The 21117-nt window shown below is 33.7% G+C and overlaps 2 protein-coding genes across 4 annotated transcripts; one reads left to right on the top strand and one right to left on the bottom strand.

Moving 5' to 3' along the window:
• Positions 1 to 1304: 1304 nt before the first annotated feature.
• LOC109208732 (protein ALTERED XYLOGLUCAN 4-like) lies at positions 1305 to 5539 on the top strand. Of its 3 annotated transcripts, none has more exons than XM_019371887.1 (4): positions 1305 to 1773; positions 2066 to 2361; positions 4309 to 4684; positions 4863 to 5539. In XM_019371887.1, the coding sequence occupies exons 1-4, from the start codon at positions 1512 to 1514 to the stop codon at positions 5246 to 5248; spliced, it is 1320 nt and encodes a 439-aa protein (XP_019227432.1). In that variant the 5' UTR covers positions 1305 to 1511; the 3' UTR covers positions 5249 to 5539. The 3 variants fall into 3 exon arrangements, with proteins under 3 accessions (XP_019227432.1, XP_019227433.1, XP_019227430.1); XM_019371888.1 differs by having other exon boundaries at positions 1306 to 1734; positions 4309 to 4699; positions 4863 to 5538; XM_019371885.1 differs by having other exon boundaries at positions 1307 to 1773; positions 4309 to 4699; positions 4863 to 5537.
• A 6928-nt stretch (positions 5540 to 12467) lies between these two features.
• Positions 12468 to 20830, bottom strand: LOC109208731 (alpha-dioxygenase 1). Its single transcript, XM_019371884.1, has 10 exons — positions 20623 to 20830; positions 19973 to 20236; positions 17668 to 17817; positions 16425 to 16558; positions 16127 to 16340; positions 15594 to 15739; positions 15231 to 15458; positions 14457 to 14659; positions 13591 to 13834; positions 12468 to 12864 (listed from the first exon to the last, which is right to left on the bottom strand). Exons 1-10 carry the CDS (start codon positions 20740 to 20742, stop codon positions 12636 to 12638), a joined length of 1932 nt encoding a protein of 643 aa, XP_019227429.1. The 5' UTR covers positions 20743 to 20830; the 3' UTR covers positions 12468 to 12635.
• Between the last annotated feature and the right edge of the window lie 287 nt (positions 20831 to 21117).

Raw genomic sequence — 21117 nt, 5'->3', positions numbered from 1 at the left:
AAATCTGAAGTACCGGAAAAGAGGTAGATCCACAAAATTCTTTTAACAAAGGCAAGAAAGTGTGCCAATCGAATGGTGTTTTTCTCCTATTTATAGGGACATAAATGCTCCAAGTGGGAAACCCAAGAGTCGCCAATCAAAACTGATAGGGCATGAAACGGTTCAATCCCCAGGAAACGTGTGTCATAATGACAGTGACTACAAATGACGTTTCGAATCAAACAACGCTTCGACTGCGAACGGTCGCGATGATCTAAAGGCATCGTTGAAGCATCACGCGATTGCCTCAGTCTAAAAATCTTCGCCCAAAGCGTGAACAGTCAGATTTCTCCTAAATGCTCAAAATTACAATCCGCCCGCTGGGCCTACCAAGGGATGACCCCGACGGACGGAGGGACTAACTATATAGGTCAAAATCTGACCACAATAGTCGACCCAGTTGGGGCCCTGCCCAAGTAGCGAGATAACGAGAAGCACCACGACCTACTTCAGTCCAAGCATCTGCAGTGTACGTCAAGTTAGAAACAATATTCAAACAACGACGGAAAATATCGTCGCATGAGGGTACATCGGACAAAGGACACTGCAAGGATTCCAGAACTATATATAGAGGGGGGTCTTTTTTCTTTTGAGGGGATCTTCCTCGCTACTCTTTCGAGAAGAATTCTCTCCTCTGAAGAATGTAAACTGATTTTTCTCTCTATCTCATCAAAGATGAGGTATTTGACAATCAATAAATATTGATGGTTCTTACTTTTCGTTCTTTGTATTATTATACACCTTTAGATCCGAAGTTGATTATGCTTGACTAAGATTTACCCCTTCATCATTATTAATTGATTTAATCAAAAAGGTTTTAACGTCTTTGGGTCAAACTGGAGGGAACGAAATAAACTTGTTGGGTCAACGGGTCATGTGCATTAGGGTAGTGCTGGAGTTGGATTATGACCTGTCATGCAGATGGTTCACTGCGCGGTTTACCTAATCACTTAATCAGTACGGAGTGATGAAAAGTGAACCGTCCTTAAAATTAATCACAAATATATACTCCATCCGGTACATAATAAGTGATCTTTCAATCTTTTTATTTTGGTAAAAAATAAATGTCTTTTTACATAATCAAGAAGGAATTAATTTTATATTTACAAAATTTGCTCTTATTTACATATCACAATATGCCAAAGTTTAGTGAATATATCTTTTTGTCTCTAGGAGGTCGTATTTTTTTAAGGGGTGCCGAGTATGTCAAAGGCAAAAAGTCACTTATTATGGATCGGAAAAGAATATATTTTAAAGCAGGTCCAGTACGTAGACATCTCTCTGTGTTTCCGTAGATCTGTTCCTACCTTCCTCCTAAATGACTCTATTTAGTGATCCAAGTCCCCGTAGTGCGCGTCCTCTGGATCTTCATGCTTTGTTCTCCTTCAAAGGAATGAGAATTAATGCTTTAATATTTTCTTAAATCTACTCGAGTCTTTCTTCCTGTTCTGTGTCGTCACTAGTGTTAATTAATGGGAGCAGACATGGATTTGTGTAATTCTGTACAGACACGAAAGAATGTTCAGAACTATCTTTTCAAGGGAGAGAAGTTTCTAAACTTGGGAAACCCAGGTTTCTTGTTGTTCTATTCGATATTTTTAACCATGCTTTTCACCTTCTACATGCTTCATTTTTCCATCAGCCCCATCGTCAACTTCACAACAAACAACAAAGAAGATGATGCAGCTCGTCCTAGTAATTCCTTACACATGATTCAACCTCAACTACTAATTGGCAAGTTCACAATATATAACTCATCATAATTTCTATATAAACACTCTTTCTTTTTTACTTTGTAAAAAAAAAAAAAAAAGAATGACAATATAATTTATAGTATTTGAAAACTCTCTCCTTCGACTTTAAACTTTTTATGTATCCTTAATGATATTATAGCCATAGACATGTCACTGCATGTTAAAGATTTTTGATATGTGTCAAAACACGCGCCACCAAATATAATGAAATGGGAGGAATATTAATCTTAGGACCATTGTCAATTATTAACTGTTGCTTAATATATTTGCAGATAATAATACGTCACATTGTGACTTGTTCAATGGCAGCTGGGTTCGGAATCAACAGAAGAGTTGTTTGTATTATACAAACTTCAGCTGTCCAACAATCCCCTATTCGAAAAACTGTTTGTTGAACGGAAGACCAGATGAAGAATTCATGCACTGGAGATGGAAACCAGACCAATGTACCCTCCCTCGTTTCAGTGCTAAAACATTTTTAACATTTCTTAAAGGAAAGACAATGGCATTCATTGGTGATTCGCTCGCAAGGAATCATATGGAGTCCCTTCTCTGCCTTTTATCTTCGGTTAGTATTGACTGCTACTGTCATATGGTTAAACAAGGTTTGCTACATACATGCTACAATATGTTAAACGAAATTTTTAATGTGTAATTCTTTTTCACACTACAGTGCATTTAAGTTATTCGTAAGTTAATAATAAAAAAAAAAGATGATAAACTACAACTAATATCTTAATAATAATAACACTAATTAATTTATTATAACAGATTAATCTTTATATATTGATCAAAGCACTGATAATATAATTAATTTTTACATGATAGTGTAGTTAACATATTAGCATAAAGTTTAGTATTACTCAACATAAAAAAATTTATGTACTTGCGTTAAAAATGAACTAATTATATACGTTACGTTTTATACCCTCGGTGTGTAAAATTTAAACACACATCCTAATTAATTCAATTTCATATCATAACGGAAATAGCTAATCTTAGTTAGATAACAGTAGGGGCTTTCTGACAAAATAGAAGGATGAAAATCGTAATTCGAGTATCACGTCTCGGACTGTATGATTAGGTGCACCAATAATTATTCAAAGGACTTTAAAAGGAGGTTTAATAGCATAGAGATTCGAGTTCTTTGCGCGTCAATTTTTGATTATTATCTATTGATTCTGCCACTTTTATAAGCCAAGTATAATAAAAAAGCGTAGTAGTAGGTTATTGTTGTCAGTTTGACTCGGACACTTCTTGCACAAAGACCATACATTTTCCCCGTAAGTTCCGTTAATTCGGACGCGAATGTCGCAAAGTACATTTTTCTTTATGTCGATAAAAAATGTCATTATTTTTTTGTTCGAAACATTAAACTCATTTATTTGAACAATATGTAAAACAATTTTACGATACAATAGTGCAAAAAAAAAAAGTAAAAAAAAAAAGAAGAGGAAGTTCCTCTTTATAAATCAATTAATTATAACAAGTTATTTAGTAATAATTTATTTTAGATTATCAATCAAATATTATTAAATAAAGTTAACTAAATACTTCCTCCGGTCCAAAATAAGTGATTTTTTGCCCTTTTTTTGTGGTCCAAAATAAGTGATTTTTTCAGATTTCAAGAATGAATTAATTATTTTTTTCCTACATTGTCCTTGGAGTAAATAGTGTTGGAGTATGTGTTAGGAGTGTTTATGTGAGATAGTAAAGGTTAATATGGTCAATTTCATTGTTAATTAATGCTAAAAGATGGATTTCTTAATCTGTATGAAAACATCCAAAAAAATCATTTATTTTGGACAGGAGGGAGTAACCTTTTACAAGACGTGCTTGTGTAAGTATTTTTACACTAGCAGTGCATATTAATTTTTTTTTATAACTGTCAACGTTCTCCTTATATTTTCTTTCGAAAAATACGAATCTATCTTTTTTAACCTTTATCTTAAACGTTGTGGCCAGCCAAATTAGGAGGAGTAGTTGAACTATATATTTCAGACTTTTTTTGTCTCATTCACCAACTGCTCTCATCGCTTGCCAATTTCGTAGATCTGATATGCATTCTCAATTTCATCACGATTTTTTAATCGTTCTTAGAGACTTTAGGGGTCATAGTTAGACTTAACGTATGACTTTACTATTCAATACGTTCTTTGGTCTCTTACATCTATAGTACTAGACGGTGAATAATAATTTATACACCGTTTTACAAGCAGCAAAGCAAGACTTTAAATTAGAAATACTTATCAGATTATGCTTATTAATGTGCAACTTGATTATGCATTTTCTAGGAGAATTAAGTAGTCATAATTTTAAGGCAAGTTTAACTCAGTTTATCACTAATAGAATGATAAATATTAAGGGATCTTTACATAAGTAGCCGGCTATATTAGCTGTTTACTTTTTCTAGTAATATACATAGATTATGCATATATTATACATTGGATGTTACTTTTAGTTTAAGTGGAGGGCGAATGGGTATTTGGATTAATTCTTCGAATGTTAATTGCAGGAAGAAACTCCAATGGACGTTTACAAAGATGCTGAAGACAAATTCAGAAGATGGATATTTCCTCGTCACAACTTCACTCTTATGGTCCTCCGCACAGAATTCCTCGTGTTTGCCACTGAGAGAGTAATCAATGGTTCATTCACGGGCGGCTTTGACTTGCATTTGGACAAATTAAATGGAAATTGGACCCAACATTTACCAAACATAGATTATGCTATTTTCTCAGATGGGCACTGGTTCCTTCGGCCCAATTACCTTTATGAAAATGGCAATCTGATTGGATGTGTTTATTGTGGGGAAGCAGGAGTTCAAGATTTTGGCCCAGGATATGCTATTCGAAGAGCATTTCAAGCTGCTTTCAAGTACATAAATGAATGTAAGGAATGTTCAGGTATATAAGCGAATTCAGATTTTAAACTTGATCGGTTCAATTTTTAATATTTGTTGAATTTTGATGGTTTTACACACGCACATTGCTAAAATGACAATATCATACTGAAAATCCTAAGTTCCCTGCGAACCATTATTAAAAGTCTGTATCGACCTTTGATCAGGTATCGTTGTACTTTTGAGGACATTTTCGGCGGGTCAATTTGAGAATGCAGCATGGAATAAAGGAGGTTTTTGCAATAGAACAAGACCATTTGCAAAAGAAGAAGTTAAAATTGGTGATCAAGATTGGGAGTTTAGAAACATTCAAAGTGAAGAAGTTGAAAGAGCAAGAAAAGATGGAGATAAAATTGGGAACAATTTCGAGATTATGGATGTGACTAGAGCTATGTTAATGAGAGCAGATGGACATCCAGGAGCCTATTGGGGCAATAAATGGATGAAAGGCTATAGTGACTGCATCCATTGGTGTTTGCCAGGACCCATTGATACATGGAATGAATTTTTATTAGAGATTATAAGGAGGAAATTAAATTTTCAAATTAATTAGGTTCCTCATTGAGCTGGATAAGGAGAAAGTTTTATTAATTTATCATTTTATAGTACTGTTGTTCTTTAGGTTGGAATAGGAAAGGATATCTTAGATCCTTTTAAATCATTTTTTGTTGTTAATATAAACTAGGCTCATGAATAATGACTAATTCACGTGGCCAATGGGACTAAGTGAGTTACAAAGTGTAAATGGTTTCAAATGGACGGATATGGAGGCGAAATGGTTTGGTTCGGTTTCTTTTTGGAATTTTTACTTCGCGTAGCAAATATTGATATTTTATTTATTTTAAATAAATACTCTTTTAAAAAATTATATTTCATAGCTACCTTTTGATTTTTATACCAAATATCTATTTATGGTCACCTCCTACCCTTAAGCCATAAAATACACTTTGTACTATTTTTCTCTCATTCTTTTAGATTCTTCTCCACCCCCTCTCTCTCCCTCAACGCCTCTTTCTCCATGAATACAACCTCAATTTCCTCTTCGTAATCATCATCGTCATCATCTTTGTTCAAAAATTAGAAGCTAACTTTGAAATCTCTGAAACAGCTTTGTTCGAAGAGAACAAAGAGAGTCCTGATTTAACGCTATCTCCAATTTCAACTAAGTCGTTTTTAATTCCGATGAATTTTTCAGAAGACGAAACTTGCTCCGATGACTGAGTTGGAGATGGCAGAGCGAGAAAAGAACCGACGCCGGAGGAGGTGGTGGGCGAAAGTTTGGAAAATTGTTGAAAAATCTTCTTTTATTCTAGAGGTTCGAAATCTGCTATCGACGAGATGACATTAGGGTTATTCTTGAAAAAAGACGATGGAGTTTGGGACTGAGCAACTTGAAGAGTCTATTACCTTTTTTTTCATTGTATTAATGTAACTCGTTGTATTCTATGCATTTCATTGTATTCATTGTCTTTTTTTTAAAATTGTATTTCAATGTATCTCGCTGTATTCCATGTATTGCATTGTGTACACTGTCTCGCTATATTCCATGAATGTATTCATATGTTTTTTTTAATCAATATAATTTATATATTCAGATTTATAATTGAGTTTGTTGAATTATATTAAGAGTCTATTTGTGTTAATTGATTCACTTTCCGTTTAAAAACAGCTGAATATACCACGATTTATGTTATATTATGTTACTGTATTCACAAATACATATCGTGAATACAATCGAATACAATAATTTCCTAGATGTACTCCCCTGTTTCACACCGAGTTTTGCTACTGTATTCATGAATACAGTAGCTTAAATACATCGAATACACTCTAGCAAAACTCAAAACATAGCTATAGGAAGTAATATAGTAAATGGTAGCTACAGCTAGCTAATAACCACTAAACAATAGTGGTTTGTGAAAATTTCTCAATTTTTTTTCAGGAAATTTACTGATATCACATTCGATTAATTTTATTGTATATAATAATTAAAATTATGAAGAATTTGTTGGGATATACTATTAACCATGCGGTTTAGACATAGTATTTTGTCTTATTCTTTATGCAACAATTATTTATTTAATTTATTCAATTCAATAAAGTGCTATTTTAAATAGATCATTTGTTACATGTGTGTCCTTTTAGTTATGTAGTAGACAATTTAGTGTATGGAGTCTTAGCTCATGCACAGAAGATTAAATTGTCGGTTCTCATAATTAATAAACTATGTTCACAATCAAAGATATTATTGGACAAAATATCTTGATGATTGTAGCACAGGATTATAGTATAATTTATCTTGATTATGGGAGTGGTTTTACTCCGACTTCTTGTGCTAGTATTCTTAGTGTATATTAAACGGACCAAGTAGAAAAAAGATGTTTTTGTACTGAATATATATATATATATATATATATATATATATATATAGATAAAACATTTTCTCTAATTCATTAAATGAGCTTATACTCCTAATCTTGATATAATTATTATGATCAATGCAATTTGTTTATTGTTTTGATTTATCAAAAGGTACGACTCTATTCAGAGTTAGTGTATGCCTAATAGATTGGACAATAACGAATAACATTTATGAAATAATAATTAGTTGATAGAATCCATACTTGGTTTTGAGTTTGATGATACCCCTTTATATAAGCTTATAATTTTTCGTGTGAAAACCCGGCCGGTGGATTTTGTATCCGTCACATGAAATGGTTTAAGCGGAATTATAAATGATTTAATTAGTTGATTAAATTAAATTTTCAGTGATTTAATTTAATTGACTGGTATTTGAGATCTTAACATGTGGAGTTAAAATAAGTATTATTGAATTTTCGAAATTCATGTTGAGGAGTTCAATTGCAGTTTTTTGGTGGAATAAACTGCAATTAATTATAGTAAGAATTAATTCATGCTAATTTCGGATTAATGCTATAATTGGTAGCCTCTTGTTATTTCTATGGTCCCTGCTATACATAGTAAAAACCTAGACTTGACTTGGGTAAAAAGTGACTTGGGAGAAAAGTTATCTGGTAGAGTTGGAGTAGGATTCTACTCGTGAAAGCTGAATCCTACACGTTTTTGGAGCAGATTTTCGGCCAAAAACTAGTCTACTTAAGGAAGACTAATTTCACCCAATAACTCACCTTTTAGAGTTGTATTGTTCTTGCGCACCCAAAAGCAAAATTGTCCAAGGTTTTAAGAGGTTAGTGCAGAAGGCTGCAGCTAGGGGTGTACATAGGTCGGGTTGGTTCGGATTTTACAATTACCAAACCAAACCAATTGTGTCGGGTTATTAAATCTAAAGACCAAACCAAACCAATAAAACTCGGGTTTTTCAATCTCGGTTTTTCTCGGGTTTTCTCGGGTTTTCGGGTTATTCGGATTTTTTCGGGTTTTTCCTGTAAAATCTTCGTAGAACAAAACATATAACTTTTGCTCAAAATATTTCTTTAATCCTAGTAAGTTACAACAATATAAAGTACTTTCTAGGAAAATAATACAAAATATGAGATGTGTCATGGCATTATCCTTAAATATTCAACAATAAAGACAATAAAATTATGTAATATAAATATTGTTAATTAAAAAGTCATAATAAAAATAAACATAATCTAAAAGTACTAAGTCATGCTAAAATAAGTAGAATAATAAGGGAGCATTAATTACATGACTAAACGCTAAAGAAAAAATAAAAATAGGTTATGCATTTTTATCTAAATTATTGCAAACAAAAAATAGATATTCAATACATTCCCGTTAGTAGTATTGAATTGAATGTCTTTTTTTAGCATTAGTATTGATTTGATTTTGGTTTGGGCTTTTGTTAGCATTATTTAATTTACTAGGCTATAAAACTTATTGGAACATTTAAAAGTTCTAACTCCAACCTTGAAATACCTTAAAAGATAAAATTATGAATTTTTTTAAGAAATATTTATAAATTACATCACAATAAGTATATTTGTATATTAAATATATCTAAAATTTCTATATATTTAATGTCGGGTTGGTTTGGTTTCGGTTTGACTTTCTTTAGTTAAAACCAAACCAAACCAATTATGGTCGGGTTTTTTTTTCCAACACCAAACCAAATCAAACCAAACTATAGTCGTTTTTTTTTCTCGGTTTGACTCGGATTATCGGATTGGTGCGGTTTGTCGGTTTCCTTTGTACACCCCTAGCTGCAGCCCTGGATTCTTGCTGTGTGGAGGATTTGTGCAACGATTTCAAGAGGTTAGTTCTTCTAATCTAGTGATTATAGCATTGTCTAGTTTACATGTATTTAATGCCTGGTTGTATGCTTGCTTCCGCTGCACATGTTCTAACAATATTAACTCAAATAACCGCCTACCTAATCCTTAAATCAGAGGCGGCTCACTAGAGTAGTTGGCCTAAAGCCAAATATTTAATATGAGGCCTTGGACGTATTTAATAAAATTCTCATATTTTTCTTTTTGAAGTTTATTTTTTGAGATGCAAAGTTGCTAATTATCTTTTATAATCAGTTTTTATAGATTTTTTTTTTCAATTGATATTGTAACCAATCCACTTAACCTTTATTGAAACTTTGTTAATCTTAAATAAGATTTTTTTAAATATAATTTTGATAACGGCCTTCCAAAGCAACGATCATGTGCTAAATACTTATATTCTAATTTGAAGTTTTTTCACGAGCTAATTTACTTGAAACGTGTCTACGGTAGTTTGAAAAGAAAAAAATGTTGGGTGTGCGAACAAAGTCCCACATTGGTAGCTGAAAAGATTGGGAGTCCACATTTAAGGTGTAAGGATCTCTTAATGGTGTGAGGCCTTTTGGGAAAAACCGTGCAGGCTTGGCCCAAAGCGGACAATATCACACCATATTAAGAGTGTATTTGGGCTAGTTTATCCTAACAGCTTTTACCTTCGATTTGAAGGGTTTTCCACGTTAAAATTTGGTGTTATTTATCTTCTTTATTTTCGGGTTTGCCTCTTCCTCGACATAACAGACATAATTTTCTTTTCCCTTAGTTACAAAACCCTCAGGTTGCTCCATATAAATCTCCTCATCTAAATCACCATGAAGAAAAATAGTCTTGACATCCATCTGCTCAACCTCTAAATCTAGACTTGCGGCTAAGCCTAGAACCACACTAATAGAAGACATCTTCACAACAGGGGAGAAAATTTCATCAAAGTCAACTCCTTTCTTCTGGCCAAAACCTTTAACAACTAACCTCGCCTTGTATCTAGGCGCAAATGTATGGTTATCTTGCTTTATTCTGAATATCCATTTGTTAGATAAAGCTCTCTTACCTTTCGGCAATTTCACTAACTCATATGTGCCATTCTCATGGAGTGACTTCATCTCATCTTCCATCGCTTTGATCCAATGATCTTTGTGATTATCTTGCATGGCTTCATCATAATGCTCAGGTTCTCCCATGTCAGTCAAAAGTACATACTCATCAGGAGGATAGCGCATGGATTTTTGCTTCTCCCTTGTAGATCTTCTAAGAGAGGTTTCAGGAGCATTCGTAGTAGTTACCTGTGCAGGAATTGGTTGCTGATCAACCACAACTTCATCAACTGGAGCATCCATAACATCTACACCATGATGATCATTTTGATCTTGATCACTATCTCCATCATTGTCTTGGGTTCCTTCATGTGCAATAGGTGCCTTAGCAATTGAAACTGGATCAATATCAACTAAGCTCTCATTACTCTGATTTAGGAGGCAATCTTGATAATTCAAGATCCACTTCCGGTTATTTGATCACTTTTGCAGGGGGACCTGTTTCTTGGCAATCTAGACTACAGAAGTGCATAGCTCTATCCACCACAGAAGCCGAATATATTGCTGTCACAGAAGGTGCCAAAGAACTATTATGGATGAAGGAGTTTATTAATGATCTTGGCTTTGAGCAGCCACGGTACATCTTATTTTGTGATAATCAGAGTGCTATCTGTCTCACCAAGCACTCCACTTTTTATTCTAAGACCAAACATATAAATAGAAAGTATCATTGGATAAGAATGGACGTGGAAGAGAAATTATTTGAGGTTGAGAAGATACACACTGATGAAAATCCTTCGGATATGCTGACAAAGGCGGTGGTTGTAGATAAACATGAATTTTGTAGAAAATTGGCAGGCATGAAGCCTGTCAATAGTTCCTCTACTTAAAGACACATTTGGCCCCTTGGCTGGAGGGGGAGTTTGTTGGGCACATGCCCATGTTGTCCAGCCAAAGGCCAAATGGCCTAATCCTATTCTCTTTTGGTTTCTAATCCTATTTGGAATTGGATTCGGTTTATTCCTATTTTAAGTGGGTTTTGGCTTTAAGAGAAAGCACCACTCATGATCTATATATAGGACAACCTTGGAGAATTATTCTATGCTCATTGATACAAGTCTTTGAAAGACTTAAGCACATAAGAGTGGGTTTTGAGAGAGCTTTCATCAAGAGAGAAGAGAGGAAAAAGTATTTGTTTTGCTGCAGATTTTTATTCCGACCAGCCAACTTCAAATCACGTTTTCCGATTCGTTAACCGTTGGATCGGGCTAAAATTTTGACTGAGTGTTCGTAACATCTTGGTCTTGGATTTGAACGGTGGAGATTGGATTTGGAGGCTCATAGCATCTGATTTCGAGCTTCGAACAGCCGCTTCATTTTGTGGATTATACTCTTTCTTCAATTGATTAGTTGTTGCTCTTGTTGCTATTGTTGCTCCGTGTTTGGCCCTTGTTGTGTAGCCAATTTGGAGAACTTTTGTAACCCTCTTATTGTTATGGTGGAGCTTTTTGGATCTTTGTGATCCCGTGGTTTTTGTTAGGTGTTTGTCATAATTTTCTTACCATATTTGGTTTTCCTATCTCTTGAAGGAAAAGGGCAATATAATTACCTTAACTAGGTTTTCCTTTTTGTAAAAGGAAATTATAAATGTCCAATATTTGGCTAGTCCTTTTTCTTGTAGGAAAATGTTTGGAGTTCTATAAATTGAGGATCCGCCCTTCTCATTCAGTAGCATCCACAATGTTGCCATAGCCATAGGGGGCTTGAGAGTCTTGTTTAGGGGGAGATCTTTACGGGACAAGTGTTAGAGTGTCACTTGTGTTTGCCTCTTCGTGAGGTTGTTCTCTCGATATTTTGTACTCTCTTTTTATATAGTGGATTGCTCATCTCCATCGTGGACGTAGGTCAGTTGACCGAACCACGATAAATGTTTGTGTCTCTTTTGGTAGATTTCTCCTTTGTTGTCTGATTTATCGTTGTTGAAGGTTTGCTTGCTAGCATCCGCATGACACCTAACTTTTTTTTCGGTCCTAACAAAAAATATACACAACTAAAGTTGTAAACAAAAGTGATTCAAATTAGAGTGAAATAAGTATAAAGTAATTGCAGATTTAATTATCGACCACTTCTATTCATAATGACCGCAAGTACATCTATTAAAACATAACATAAAATACGTAACTATATATGTGACTAATGATTGTTTGTAAGTTGGCAGTAAGCCAGTAAATGATCGAAAAAAATTTCTTATAATTAATCGTAACTATGAGTAGTAATTATTTTATATTAATAGATAAAACATATGTTATAATTTATAAACACAAAAAAGTAGTAAATTTTGGGGCCTCCTATTTTTGGGGGCCTAAAGCTTTCGCTTTTGCAGGGGTCAAAGCCGGCACTGTCTTAAACTAAAAAACTCCGACGAATATATATAATTCATATATAGTATGTATATAATTATGTATAATCAATGTATAGTCCATGTATCTCGGCTAGAAAAAGTAAACAATGAATTTGGTCGACTATTCTCAGTTTATTACAAACTTGAAGGTAAAATTAAATCAAGCACATTATTTTCATATTTAAATTTAATAAAACGTGCAGGAATGCTGTAGAATTCCAATATGTGGTTGCCTTGATAAGTCGAATGATGGATTTACTGTGGAGGAACGCGAAAGTAGAGTGGAATAGGATTGTGAGGTTCTGGAGAAGAGTCCCAAACAGAGAATGCGCTGCTGGAGTTCATCCATTTCTCTGTCATCTCTGGGTAATGTCGATCTAACACATCTTTCAAGCTTTCTGTTGTATTCACCCATTCCAGTCCTTTCTTTGTATATGTCTCCTCGTTGTAATTGCTGGTGAAAAATCTGTCTGCCTCTAGCCTCCTACATATTTGCAAATCAACATTCTATTGGTAATTCTTCAAAAGATTTCACATTAAAAAAATTATATTATCAATACAGTGATGACGTACAGGTCAATTACCATTTTTACTATTTTATTACTTATCATAAAAATGGATTTAACTTTTATACACTAATAGATCACGTAAAAGATTGTAGTAGTAGATAAAAATTACGGTTCAGTGCACTAAGCTTCCGCTAAGTGCAGGATCCGAAGAAGGGTCGGACCACAAGGGTCTCTTGTACACAGTCTTGCCCTGCATTTTTGCAAGAGGCTGTTTTCATGGCTGGAACCCGTGATCTCCTGATCACATGGCAACAACATTACCAGTGGCTCCCCTTCTAATAGTAAAAAGGGTAGTCCAATGCACTAAGTTCCCGCTATGTGTGGGGTTCGGGAAAGGACCGGACCACAAGGGTCTCTTATACGCATGCAGCCTTGCCCTGCATTTCTGCAAGGGGCTGTTTCCACTGCTCGAATCCGTGACATCCTGATCACATAACAACAACTTTACCGGTTAAACCAAGGCTGACTCCCCCTCTAATGGATGCAGTAATAGATCACGTAAAAGATTGCAGTAGATAATGCATAAAAATTAGGATTTGTTACGTGCTACACTAAATTAAAATACACGGCTCGTAAATTATTTTTATTATACTATCGGGGTATAAAATTTAATATAACTTATTTCTGTTTTATTTACCAACCTTGATGCCATGATGAGGAATATGAAAAAGGCAGTCTCGGAGATGGCAAAACCCTTTATCTTTTTCTCCGCAGCCATTCCAACCATCAGATCCAATTCTTCTACATCATCACCATATACTTCACGAAGTGTATTAATGACTTCTTCATCATCTGTCAAATCTTCCCATTTGGAGATGGGAATTTGCAGCATTCCTCTACGAAATTCATTGTACCTAGCAACGCTCCTTTCTCTGTCTCTATAAACTGCCATATATCCAATCATAATCAACTAAATGTGTGGAAACTAGAAAGATCTAATTTACTAGTGTTCTAAGAGAAATATAAAAAATTAGATGAAAAAATAGAAAAAATGTTTTTTAAATTATCTTTTGTTCAAAAAATTTTAGTGGTAGAATTTTTAATTTTCTTAGGTGGAAGTTATAAATTCGTTTGCTTCAATTATTCTATCTCCGTATAGTTTGATTCACCTATCTCGATGTTGTTCCAATTGGTATTTCTGACTCTCTTTTTTTTTTTTACTTTGAGTTGGGGATCTGTCGAAAACAACTTCTCTACATTCACAAGGTAAAAGTAAGGTCTGCGTGTACTCTACCCTCTTCAAACCCTACAATGTGGGATTACACTAGGTTTATTGTTATTATTGTTGGAAGTTACAAAGTGGCAAAGACGAGGAGAGTAACATGTCATAACCCGGCGTGGAAAATTTGAACCTCCAGTGTTTTTTTTTTCGGTTGAGAAATTTATACATATTTCAATTTTTAATATGAAAAAAATATAGTTTATGATTTTATTGTTATAACAAGTAAAGTCTAATAATCATAGTTGAAATTGACAATCTATCTATTCTAGTATAAAATGAACTTACTTTCAAGGGCAGCAAGGTCAACATGATCTGGCCTATCAGTGCCATCGACATCTTGAGGAATAAGATCCCTCATCCACATTGGATAATTCCAAAGCTCAAGAGCTCCACAGGCTTGGTGACCCATTGATACCATTTGCTTAGTAAAACCAATTCTTGCTAAATTCTCCTCTCCTTTGCTCCCAATTAAATCTTCCATGGGAATCCTACAATTTCAAGGAAACTACATTTGTAAATACAAGCCATATTCAGTAGGGGTTTGAAAAATATTTGAATGAAGTCGAAGAAATATGTACTACTAGAGATTGATGTTGAAAAGTCGTTTGAAAGCTAAGTTGTGTTTAAACATGAATTTCACTTTAAAGAAAAAGGTTAAAGTGTTGCGTGAAACAAAAATCAGAAACTTCTATTAATTTCAGTTGAAAAACAAAAAATTCACTATTTCAATTACTATTGGTCATTATTTTTATACTTATGAAGGGGAGTGTTAGTGTAGTTGGTAAAGTTTTTGTGATATGACCACGAGGTCACAGCCTCACAAGTTCGAGCCGTGGAAATAGCCTCTTACAGAAATACAGGGTAAGTCTGCGTACGATAGACCCTTGTGCTCCTACTCTTCCCCGGACCCGCGCATAGCGGAAGCTTAGTGCACCCGACTGCCCATTTTATTAATTTTATACTTTTAATCAAATTTATACTTGCAAATAGGGAAATGTTATTTTTGGCGAAATAGTATTTTACCACGTAGAATATATATACATATTAATGTCGCCTTACTCATTAGTCAAAGGGAGAGATTTGTTTGGTCCAGGTGTTGCATCTATATTCCTCAGCTGCAGGTTATCAGGTAGAAGTTGATGCATCCGATAAACACTTGTAAATTCCTCAGTCAAGGAATAAGGCACTCCATAATTCTCAGGTTTTTTCATTCCTACAAAACCACCCAAAATGGAACCTCCAACGTGCCCAAATGTATCCTTAAACTTCTTCCCTAGTAATCCATACCTGCAATGTAATTTAAATTATTAGTCTGACAACACAATGAGATAATTAATTATGGGATAACTTGTTTTCCAACCGATCTATCCCTTATGGCAAAATGAAAACACTAGTACTATATATAAGGGAGCGAGCATTAACCAATTGGCACGCATTCCTGCTAGAAGGGTATCGGTTTTGAGAAGCTCAACAGTCCAATCTATGGTGTGAACTTTTGCAATAACAGCAGAAGTAACCAGCCTTGCATGACGATACAAGTCTTCGTCCTCCAATTCTGGATATTCTTTCTGCAACATAGCAAATCAAGTTAAAGAAAGACTCATTAATAATAATAATAATAATATCGACGATTTTAAGCTGTAGGAGGTAAAAAACGGCAGCCCGGTGCACTAAGCTCCTGCAATGCGCGGGTTCCGGGCAAGGGCCGGACCACAAAGGTCTATCGTACGCAGCTTTACCCTACATTTCTGCAAGAGCCTGTTTCCACGGCTTAAACCTACGACCAGGTCACATGGCAACATCTTTATCGGTTACGCCAAAGGCTCCCCTTCTTAAGCCGTAGGAGGTAAACTTTTTTAACTTTAGGTTATTAATTTTACTATTGTTGGATAGTTACCTGTAATTATATCATATATTTTTAGTGTATAAAAGTTAAATTCTAATATGATTAGTACCTTCAAGACATCACAAACAGAATTATGCTCTTGAACAAAGAGAGCCTGTAGTGCCGAAAGTCCAGCCCAAGTGTTACGAACATCGCCAGATATGATTTTCCCATTTTCGTCTATTTCGAGTAGCCCATCTGCTGATAGTTTCAGCTTCCCATATTTAAATGTTCTCACTTTCTTTAAAACTTCTGCATTGCTCCCATATATAGCACTTCCATCCCTTCACGTACAAGTATATATTACTTACCATCTAAATAAAATTAGAAAATACGTACCATCTAAATAAAGTAGTATGCAATCTTACCACCAGGGGGTACGTCTGTTCAAGTGACCGGTCTTGATTTCATAAAAGCCAGTAGGAATTTCCTTGGTCTTGAAAAACTTAAAGGATTTTAGTGGGCATTGACTTGCAACTTCTTCAGGTGCCCTAAGCTCAATCTGTTCACAAAGTAGTGCCAAAAAAAGTACACCACTGGCTTATTTCTACAAATTGAATGAAAAATATTCAAAGATATATCATAAGGGTGTTGCCGAATTTCTTTTTTTCTCTTCGAATAATATACTAAGTTTACATCATTTGCTCTATTTCATAAGATAGTACTCCCTTCGGTCTATTTTAATTGATTTTTTTTGATGTTTTCACACATATTAAGGAATTCACCTTTTAGTATTAATTAACAACAAAATTGAACTATTAACCCTAATTTGCTCATTGGAAATATAATAGATACTTCAAGACTCTTTACTCCAAGGGCGAATATGGAAAAAAGAAGTTAATTCTTTCTTGATATCTGAAAAAATTAAATATTATATTGTGAATGTGGACCACAAAAAAAAAAAAAAAATTCAAAGATTCAATTAAAGTAGACCGGAGGTGTATTTTCAATACATTTTTGAATAAGCTAATTAAATAGTGTCCAACTTTTTGCAATAAAAAAATAGAAATACAAAAAGGGACCTAACTTCAACTATTTATATGGAATTTTAGTTTTTGCTGTTTTAGAAAGATAAAAGTGGAAAGAGTTTAAGTTCTATACATTGATGTTGTAAAAGATAGGAGTATTGCATAATCAAAAGGTAATTGTATGTAACTTTATTAATCGCTTCATCGATTAATTAATTAGTACCTAGAATAAAAGGTAAGTAACATGCTATAATTGGCTAAAAATACATTAATTATGTAAAAACTTAATTACAATGTCAGTACATATACATTAAATTCAAGTAAAAATAATTTTCCAAATTTAAAATAGGAAAGTATACCGTTATTAATTAATTTTTTTGAGAAGTGGCATGTAAGAGTAGTGCTCCCTATGTTCTAATTTATGTGAACTTGTTTGACTGGGCATGGAGTATAAGAAAAAATGAAAACTTTTGGAATTTGTGGTTCTAAACAAGTTAAAATGGGGTCCAGAATCTTTGTGTGGTTATAAAAGCTTCTCATTAAGGGTAGAATTGGAAGTTTAAGCTAAATTATTTTCAAATTTAAAAAGGGGTCATTCTTTATGGAACGGACCAAAAAGGAAATAGGTTAAGTAGTCTCTGACCTGCTTAGTATCTTCCAGATGATCGATCCAATCATGAATCATAAACTGTATCCAAGAAGCAGCGATCATGTTAAATTGTTTTCCTGTGTCCACAACATTTCTCCTCGCTAGCAGCTTCGTTGCTACCACCATTGGGTCTGGCTTCTTTAACTGCATTTCATTTTTTGAGAGGAAAAAAAAAAACAGTTTAGAGCCCATTATTTACTCAATTAATTCTCTTAATTATATGTATGCCTCTACAAATTAGGTTTGTTGACTTTTCCTTAACAAAAATAAATGCCAAACTCTGCATTAATAACTGCACGAATTTGGTGAGCATTGAGCTTATTGAATAAGTACTATGTACTACGCAAATTATTAGACAAAAGTGCCCACTCTACACAGCATGTCCGACCCCAAAATCTCGGTGTTATTTATACATTATGTCCCTTTACAATTTTAAAATTAAAAGCACATATTTCTTACGTATAAAAATAAATCTCTCATGTGTAAAAAAAGAGATAGAGTCATAAAATAAAATAAAAATAAGTTTGTAAAGAACCACAAAACTAATTAACGTAAACCCGTACTAGTTACTAGCATCTACTGTGGTCGGTTTTTTTCTTCTTCTTATTATTAGCTTGTGAGTGCACGGCAAAGGAAGTAGGAGTACCATACCACCATAACAGTGAACTAGAAATGATCGTTTGCAAGGAATTGAAAGAGTAACTTCGTCTCCATACACTCTTCACTCTTGCTATAATTAATGCTATCAATATTTACTGCTATATAGCCTTTAAGTTGTAAACACTGCTATTGCTTAACTTATTTATAAAATCAAGTATAATTAACATACATTAATAGTATAAATCTTTAATCAAGCATGATATTTGAGTCGCTTAATTCGGAGATGGGTGGGCTTAAATAAACCAACTTGTGTAGCCCTAATTAATAGTATAGCCTAAGATTACGAGATATTACGAGCACTGTTGTATCTACTGAGCAAGTACTAGCCCCCCTGAGAAGGTTTTAAAACTGAAATTAATTAAGTTTTGCGAATTGGGACCATGCATGCACGGTCACCTTTGCGCCACAAACAAAATGACACATCTGAAAAGTTTGTTTTTTTTCCCTCAACCTTAATTGTCAACGCAAGAGAGCCCTGCACTGTACGTTCATTATTTTCTTTAGTGGGGTATTGTTGATTGATTTCTACACGTGAAGAAAGATTAGTCTTTTTTACCTTTAATCATAAGTTTTTATAACTATGCAAATATCATGGTCCCACAAAGCTTTTACCCCTTAATTAGTTTTTAAGATCACAAATTTTAAAAGTCTTTTTTTTTCTTATACTCCGTCTCGAGTCAAACTATCCAGTCAAAATTGAAACCGAGGGAGTATGTAATGACTTCACTTGTCTTATTCATATTAGTATTTTAAATTTTCACATCTCTTAATGAAAATCCCAGCACCGACTAGTTCATTATTTACTATGAGTTCATGTGAACCCAATAATTTTTACTGAGATTTTGTATATGTATTTAGAAATCTTCTAAATATCAATAATTATATAGTTATGAACCCAATTATTAAATTAACTTGAGATACTATATGAATTCAAAAATTTCTCTGTTACAACTTTGTGTTGAATATCAAACTTCCTCTTCAATTTTTAACTATAGACATTTTTCTCATGCCATCTCAAAATTTTGTCCCTAACTAAAATAGTGATTTTACATATCCAGTGTTTACTTTGACCGTTACATTAAACTTCATCCTCTTAATTTGTATATTTATTTTTTCTTGTATCATGATATATTTTCTTTATTTCTTTTTTCATCTAACGTATTATATATATATATATATATATATATATATATATATATATAGAGAGAGAGAGAGAGAGAGAGAGAGAGAGAGACCTATTTAGTAAGTTCTCAAAGAAAGGAAGATTCGTTTGACAAAATAACAAAACCAAAACCGAAAACAATGCTTCCTAATAAGTACTACTTTATAAATAACAATCATAACTCAAAAATCTACCGACAAAATTAAAATAAAAGAGAGGGTAAACCGAATTATAGGTAAAACATTTAACATTAAAAAAATGGTGTCGGAAAAAGAAAGAACACAAGTCAAGTAAACCAATACTGTGAAAAGGAAATATTCAACAAAAACTATATCATGATGCCGATAATGAATTATATATAGATCGAATAGGAGGTTGATAATTTATTAAAAGTCCAAATAAACATAGCATTTCTAAGATTATTGGACAATTGTTGAATTTTAAGATGAGGGAAACCATATATATAATTTATAATACCTGATTATGCTGATCAACAGGTAGCATATTCCTCCCAAAAAATGAAAGTTCACTGCCTGCACCTTCATTAAAAGGGTCGTTGTATTTACCGTCAGCAGTTCGATAAGGGTGATCGGCCGGATTTGATCTGACGCCGACCGGTGTTTTGCCGACGTTGATCAAATTGTATTCCTGATGCAGATGCCGCCGCGCTCCAAGATATAGTAGCCCCAAGAACACCGGTAGCCGGTGCCACAGATTCAGTTTATCAACGAAATGAACAATCTGCATGCATGTCACAATAATTAAAACGTACATAACCCAAAAAATTAAAAAAATAATGAAGCAGAGGAATAGGTGTGGCATGCAAGAAGAACAAACTTTAATACAATTCCAAGCTAGAGGTAAGAGATTATTTTAGTATTAAGTTTTGTACTTTAACATGTAAAGTATAAAAAAATTAGAGGATAGTCCTTATTTTCTCAACTTTGATCTTTGTACTTTTTAAAATAAAAAAAAATACTAGCAAAAAGGACCAAAAGTAGCGCAAATTTATTGTAGGAGGCTGTCTTCCCATTAGCTCAAAAGGTAAAATCTAGTTTTTTCTGAAGAAGTAAAGCATTACGGCAATAAAGAATTAGAGCAGAATAATTAACTAAGTGAAAATTTACCAGAAAAAAAAGCTTGTCCAAGAGAGTCATTCTCTCAAAGATATCATGGAAATCTTTGTGGATGAAACCACGAAGAGGGGAGAGCAAGAGATTCTTGAGGGATGCCATAACCAAAGACATTGTTTTTTTCTAGTTTATAATACGAGAAATATCACTTTTAGTATGATGTTGTATGCTTATTGTGGAGTAAGTAAATAAGGAGGCAACATCCTTTCTATTTATAGAGATATGTAACAGAAGAATAAGGCAAGTTCTTAACAAAAATATAATAGACCATGTTGGATGCATGCCTTTGACAATTCTACAATTGTAGCCAAACGGATCAGTTCCACTTGAAATTTGAGAGGTAGGAATTAATACCGTACACGTTGGGGAAAAGACCGCGAAGAGAAAAATTATCAGACGGAATAAAAAGAAAAGGCTGAAAATTATATTCATGTGACGACATATACACTCCCTCAGTTCAATTTTTGTATACAGTTTCCTTATAGAAAG

Source organism: Nicotiana attenuata, unplaced genomic scaffold (assembly GCF_001879085.1).
Source record: "Nicotiana attenuata strain UT unplaced genomic scaffold, NIATTr2, whole genome shotgun sequence".
Classification (NCBI taxonomy): domain Eukaryota; kingdom Viridiplantae; phylum Streptophyta; class Magnoliopsida; order Solanales; family Solanaceae; genus Nicotiana; species Nicotiana attenuata.
Note: the sequence above shows the minus strand (reverse complement) of the source record. Positions and strands in the feature narration are given on the sequence as shown.

Excerpts from the sequence above, each read along its gene's own strand:
- LOC109208732 (XM_019371885.1), top strand. The coding sequence starts at position 1,512 with ATGGGAGCAGACATGGATTTGTGTAATTCTGTACAGACACGAAAGAAT. Across the intron at positions 1,774-2,065 it reads TCAACCTCAACTACTAATTG|ATAATAATACGTCACATTGT; the intron begins GCAAGTTCACAA and ends ATATATTTGCAG. Across the intron at positions 2,362-4,308 it reads TTCTCTGCCTTTTATCTTCG|GAAGAAACTCCAATGGACGT; the intron begins GTTAGTATTGAC and ends TGTTAATTGCAG.
- LOC109208731 (XM_019371884.1), bottom strand. The coding sequence starts at position 20,742 with ATGTCTTTGGTTATGGCATCCCTCAAGAATCTCTTGCTCTCCCCTCTT. Across the intron at positions 16,341-16,424 it reads AACAGACGTACCCCCTGGTG|GGATGGAAGTGCTATATATG; the intron begins GTAAGATTGCAT and ends TTGTACGTGAAG. Across the intron at positions 15,459-15,593 it reads GCAGGAATGCGTGCCAATTG|GTATGGATTACTAGGGAAGA; the intron begins GTTAATGCTCGC and ends ATTACATTGCAG.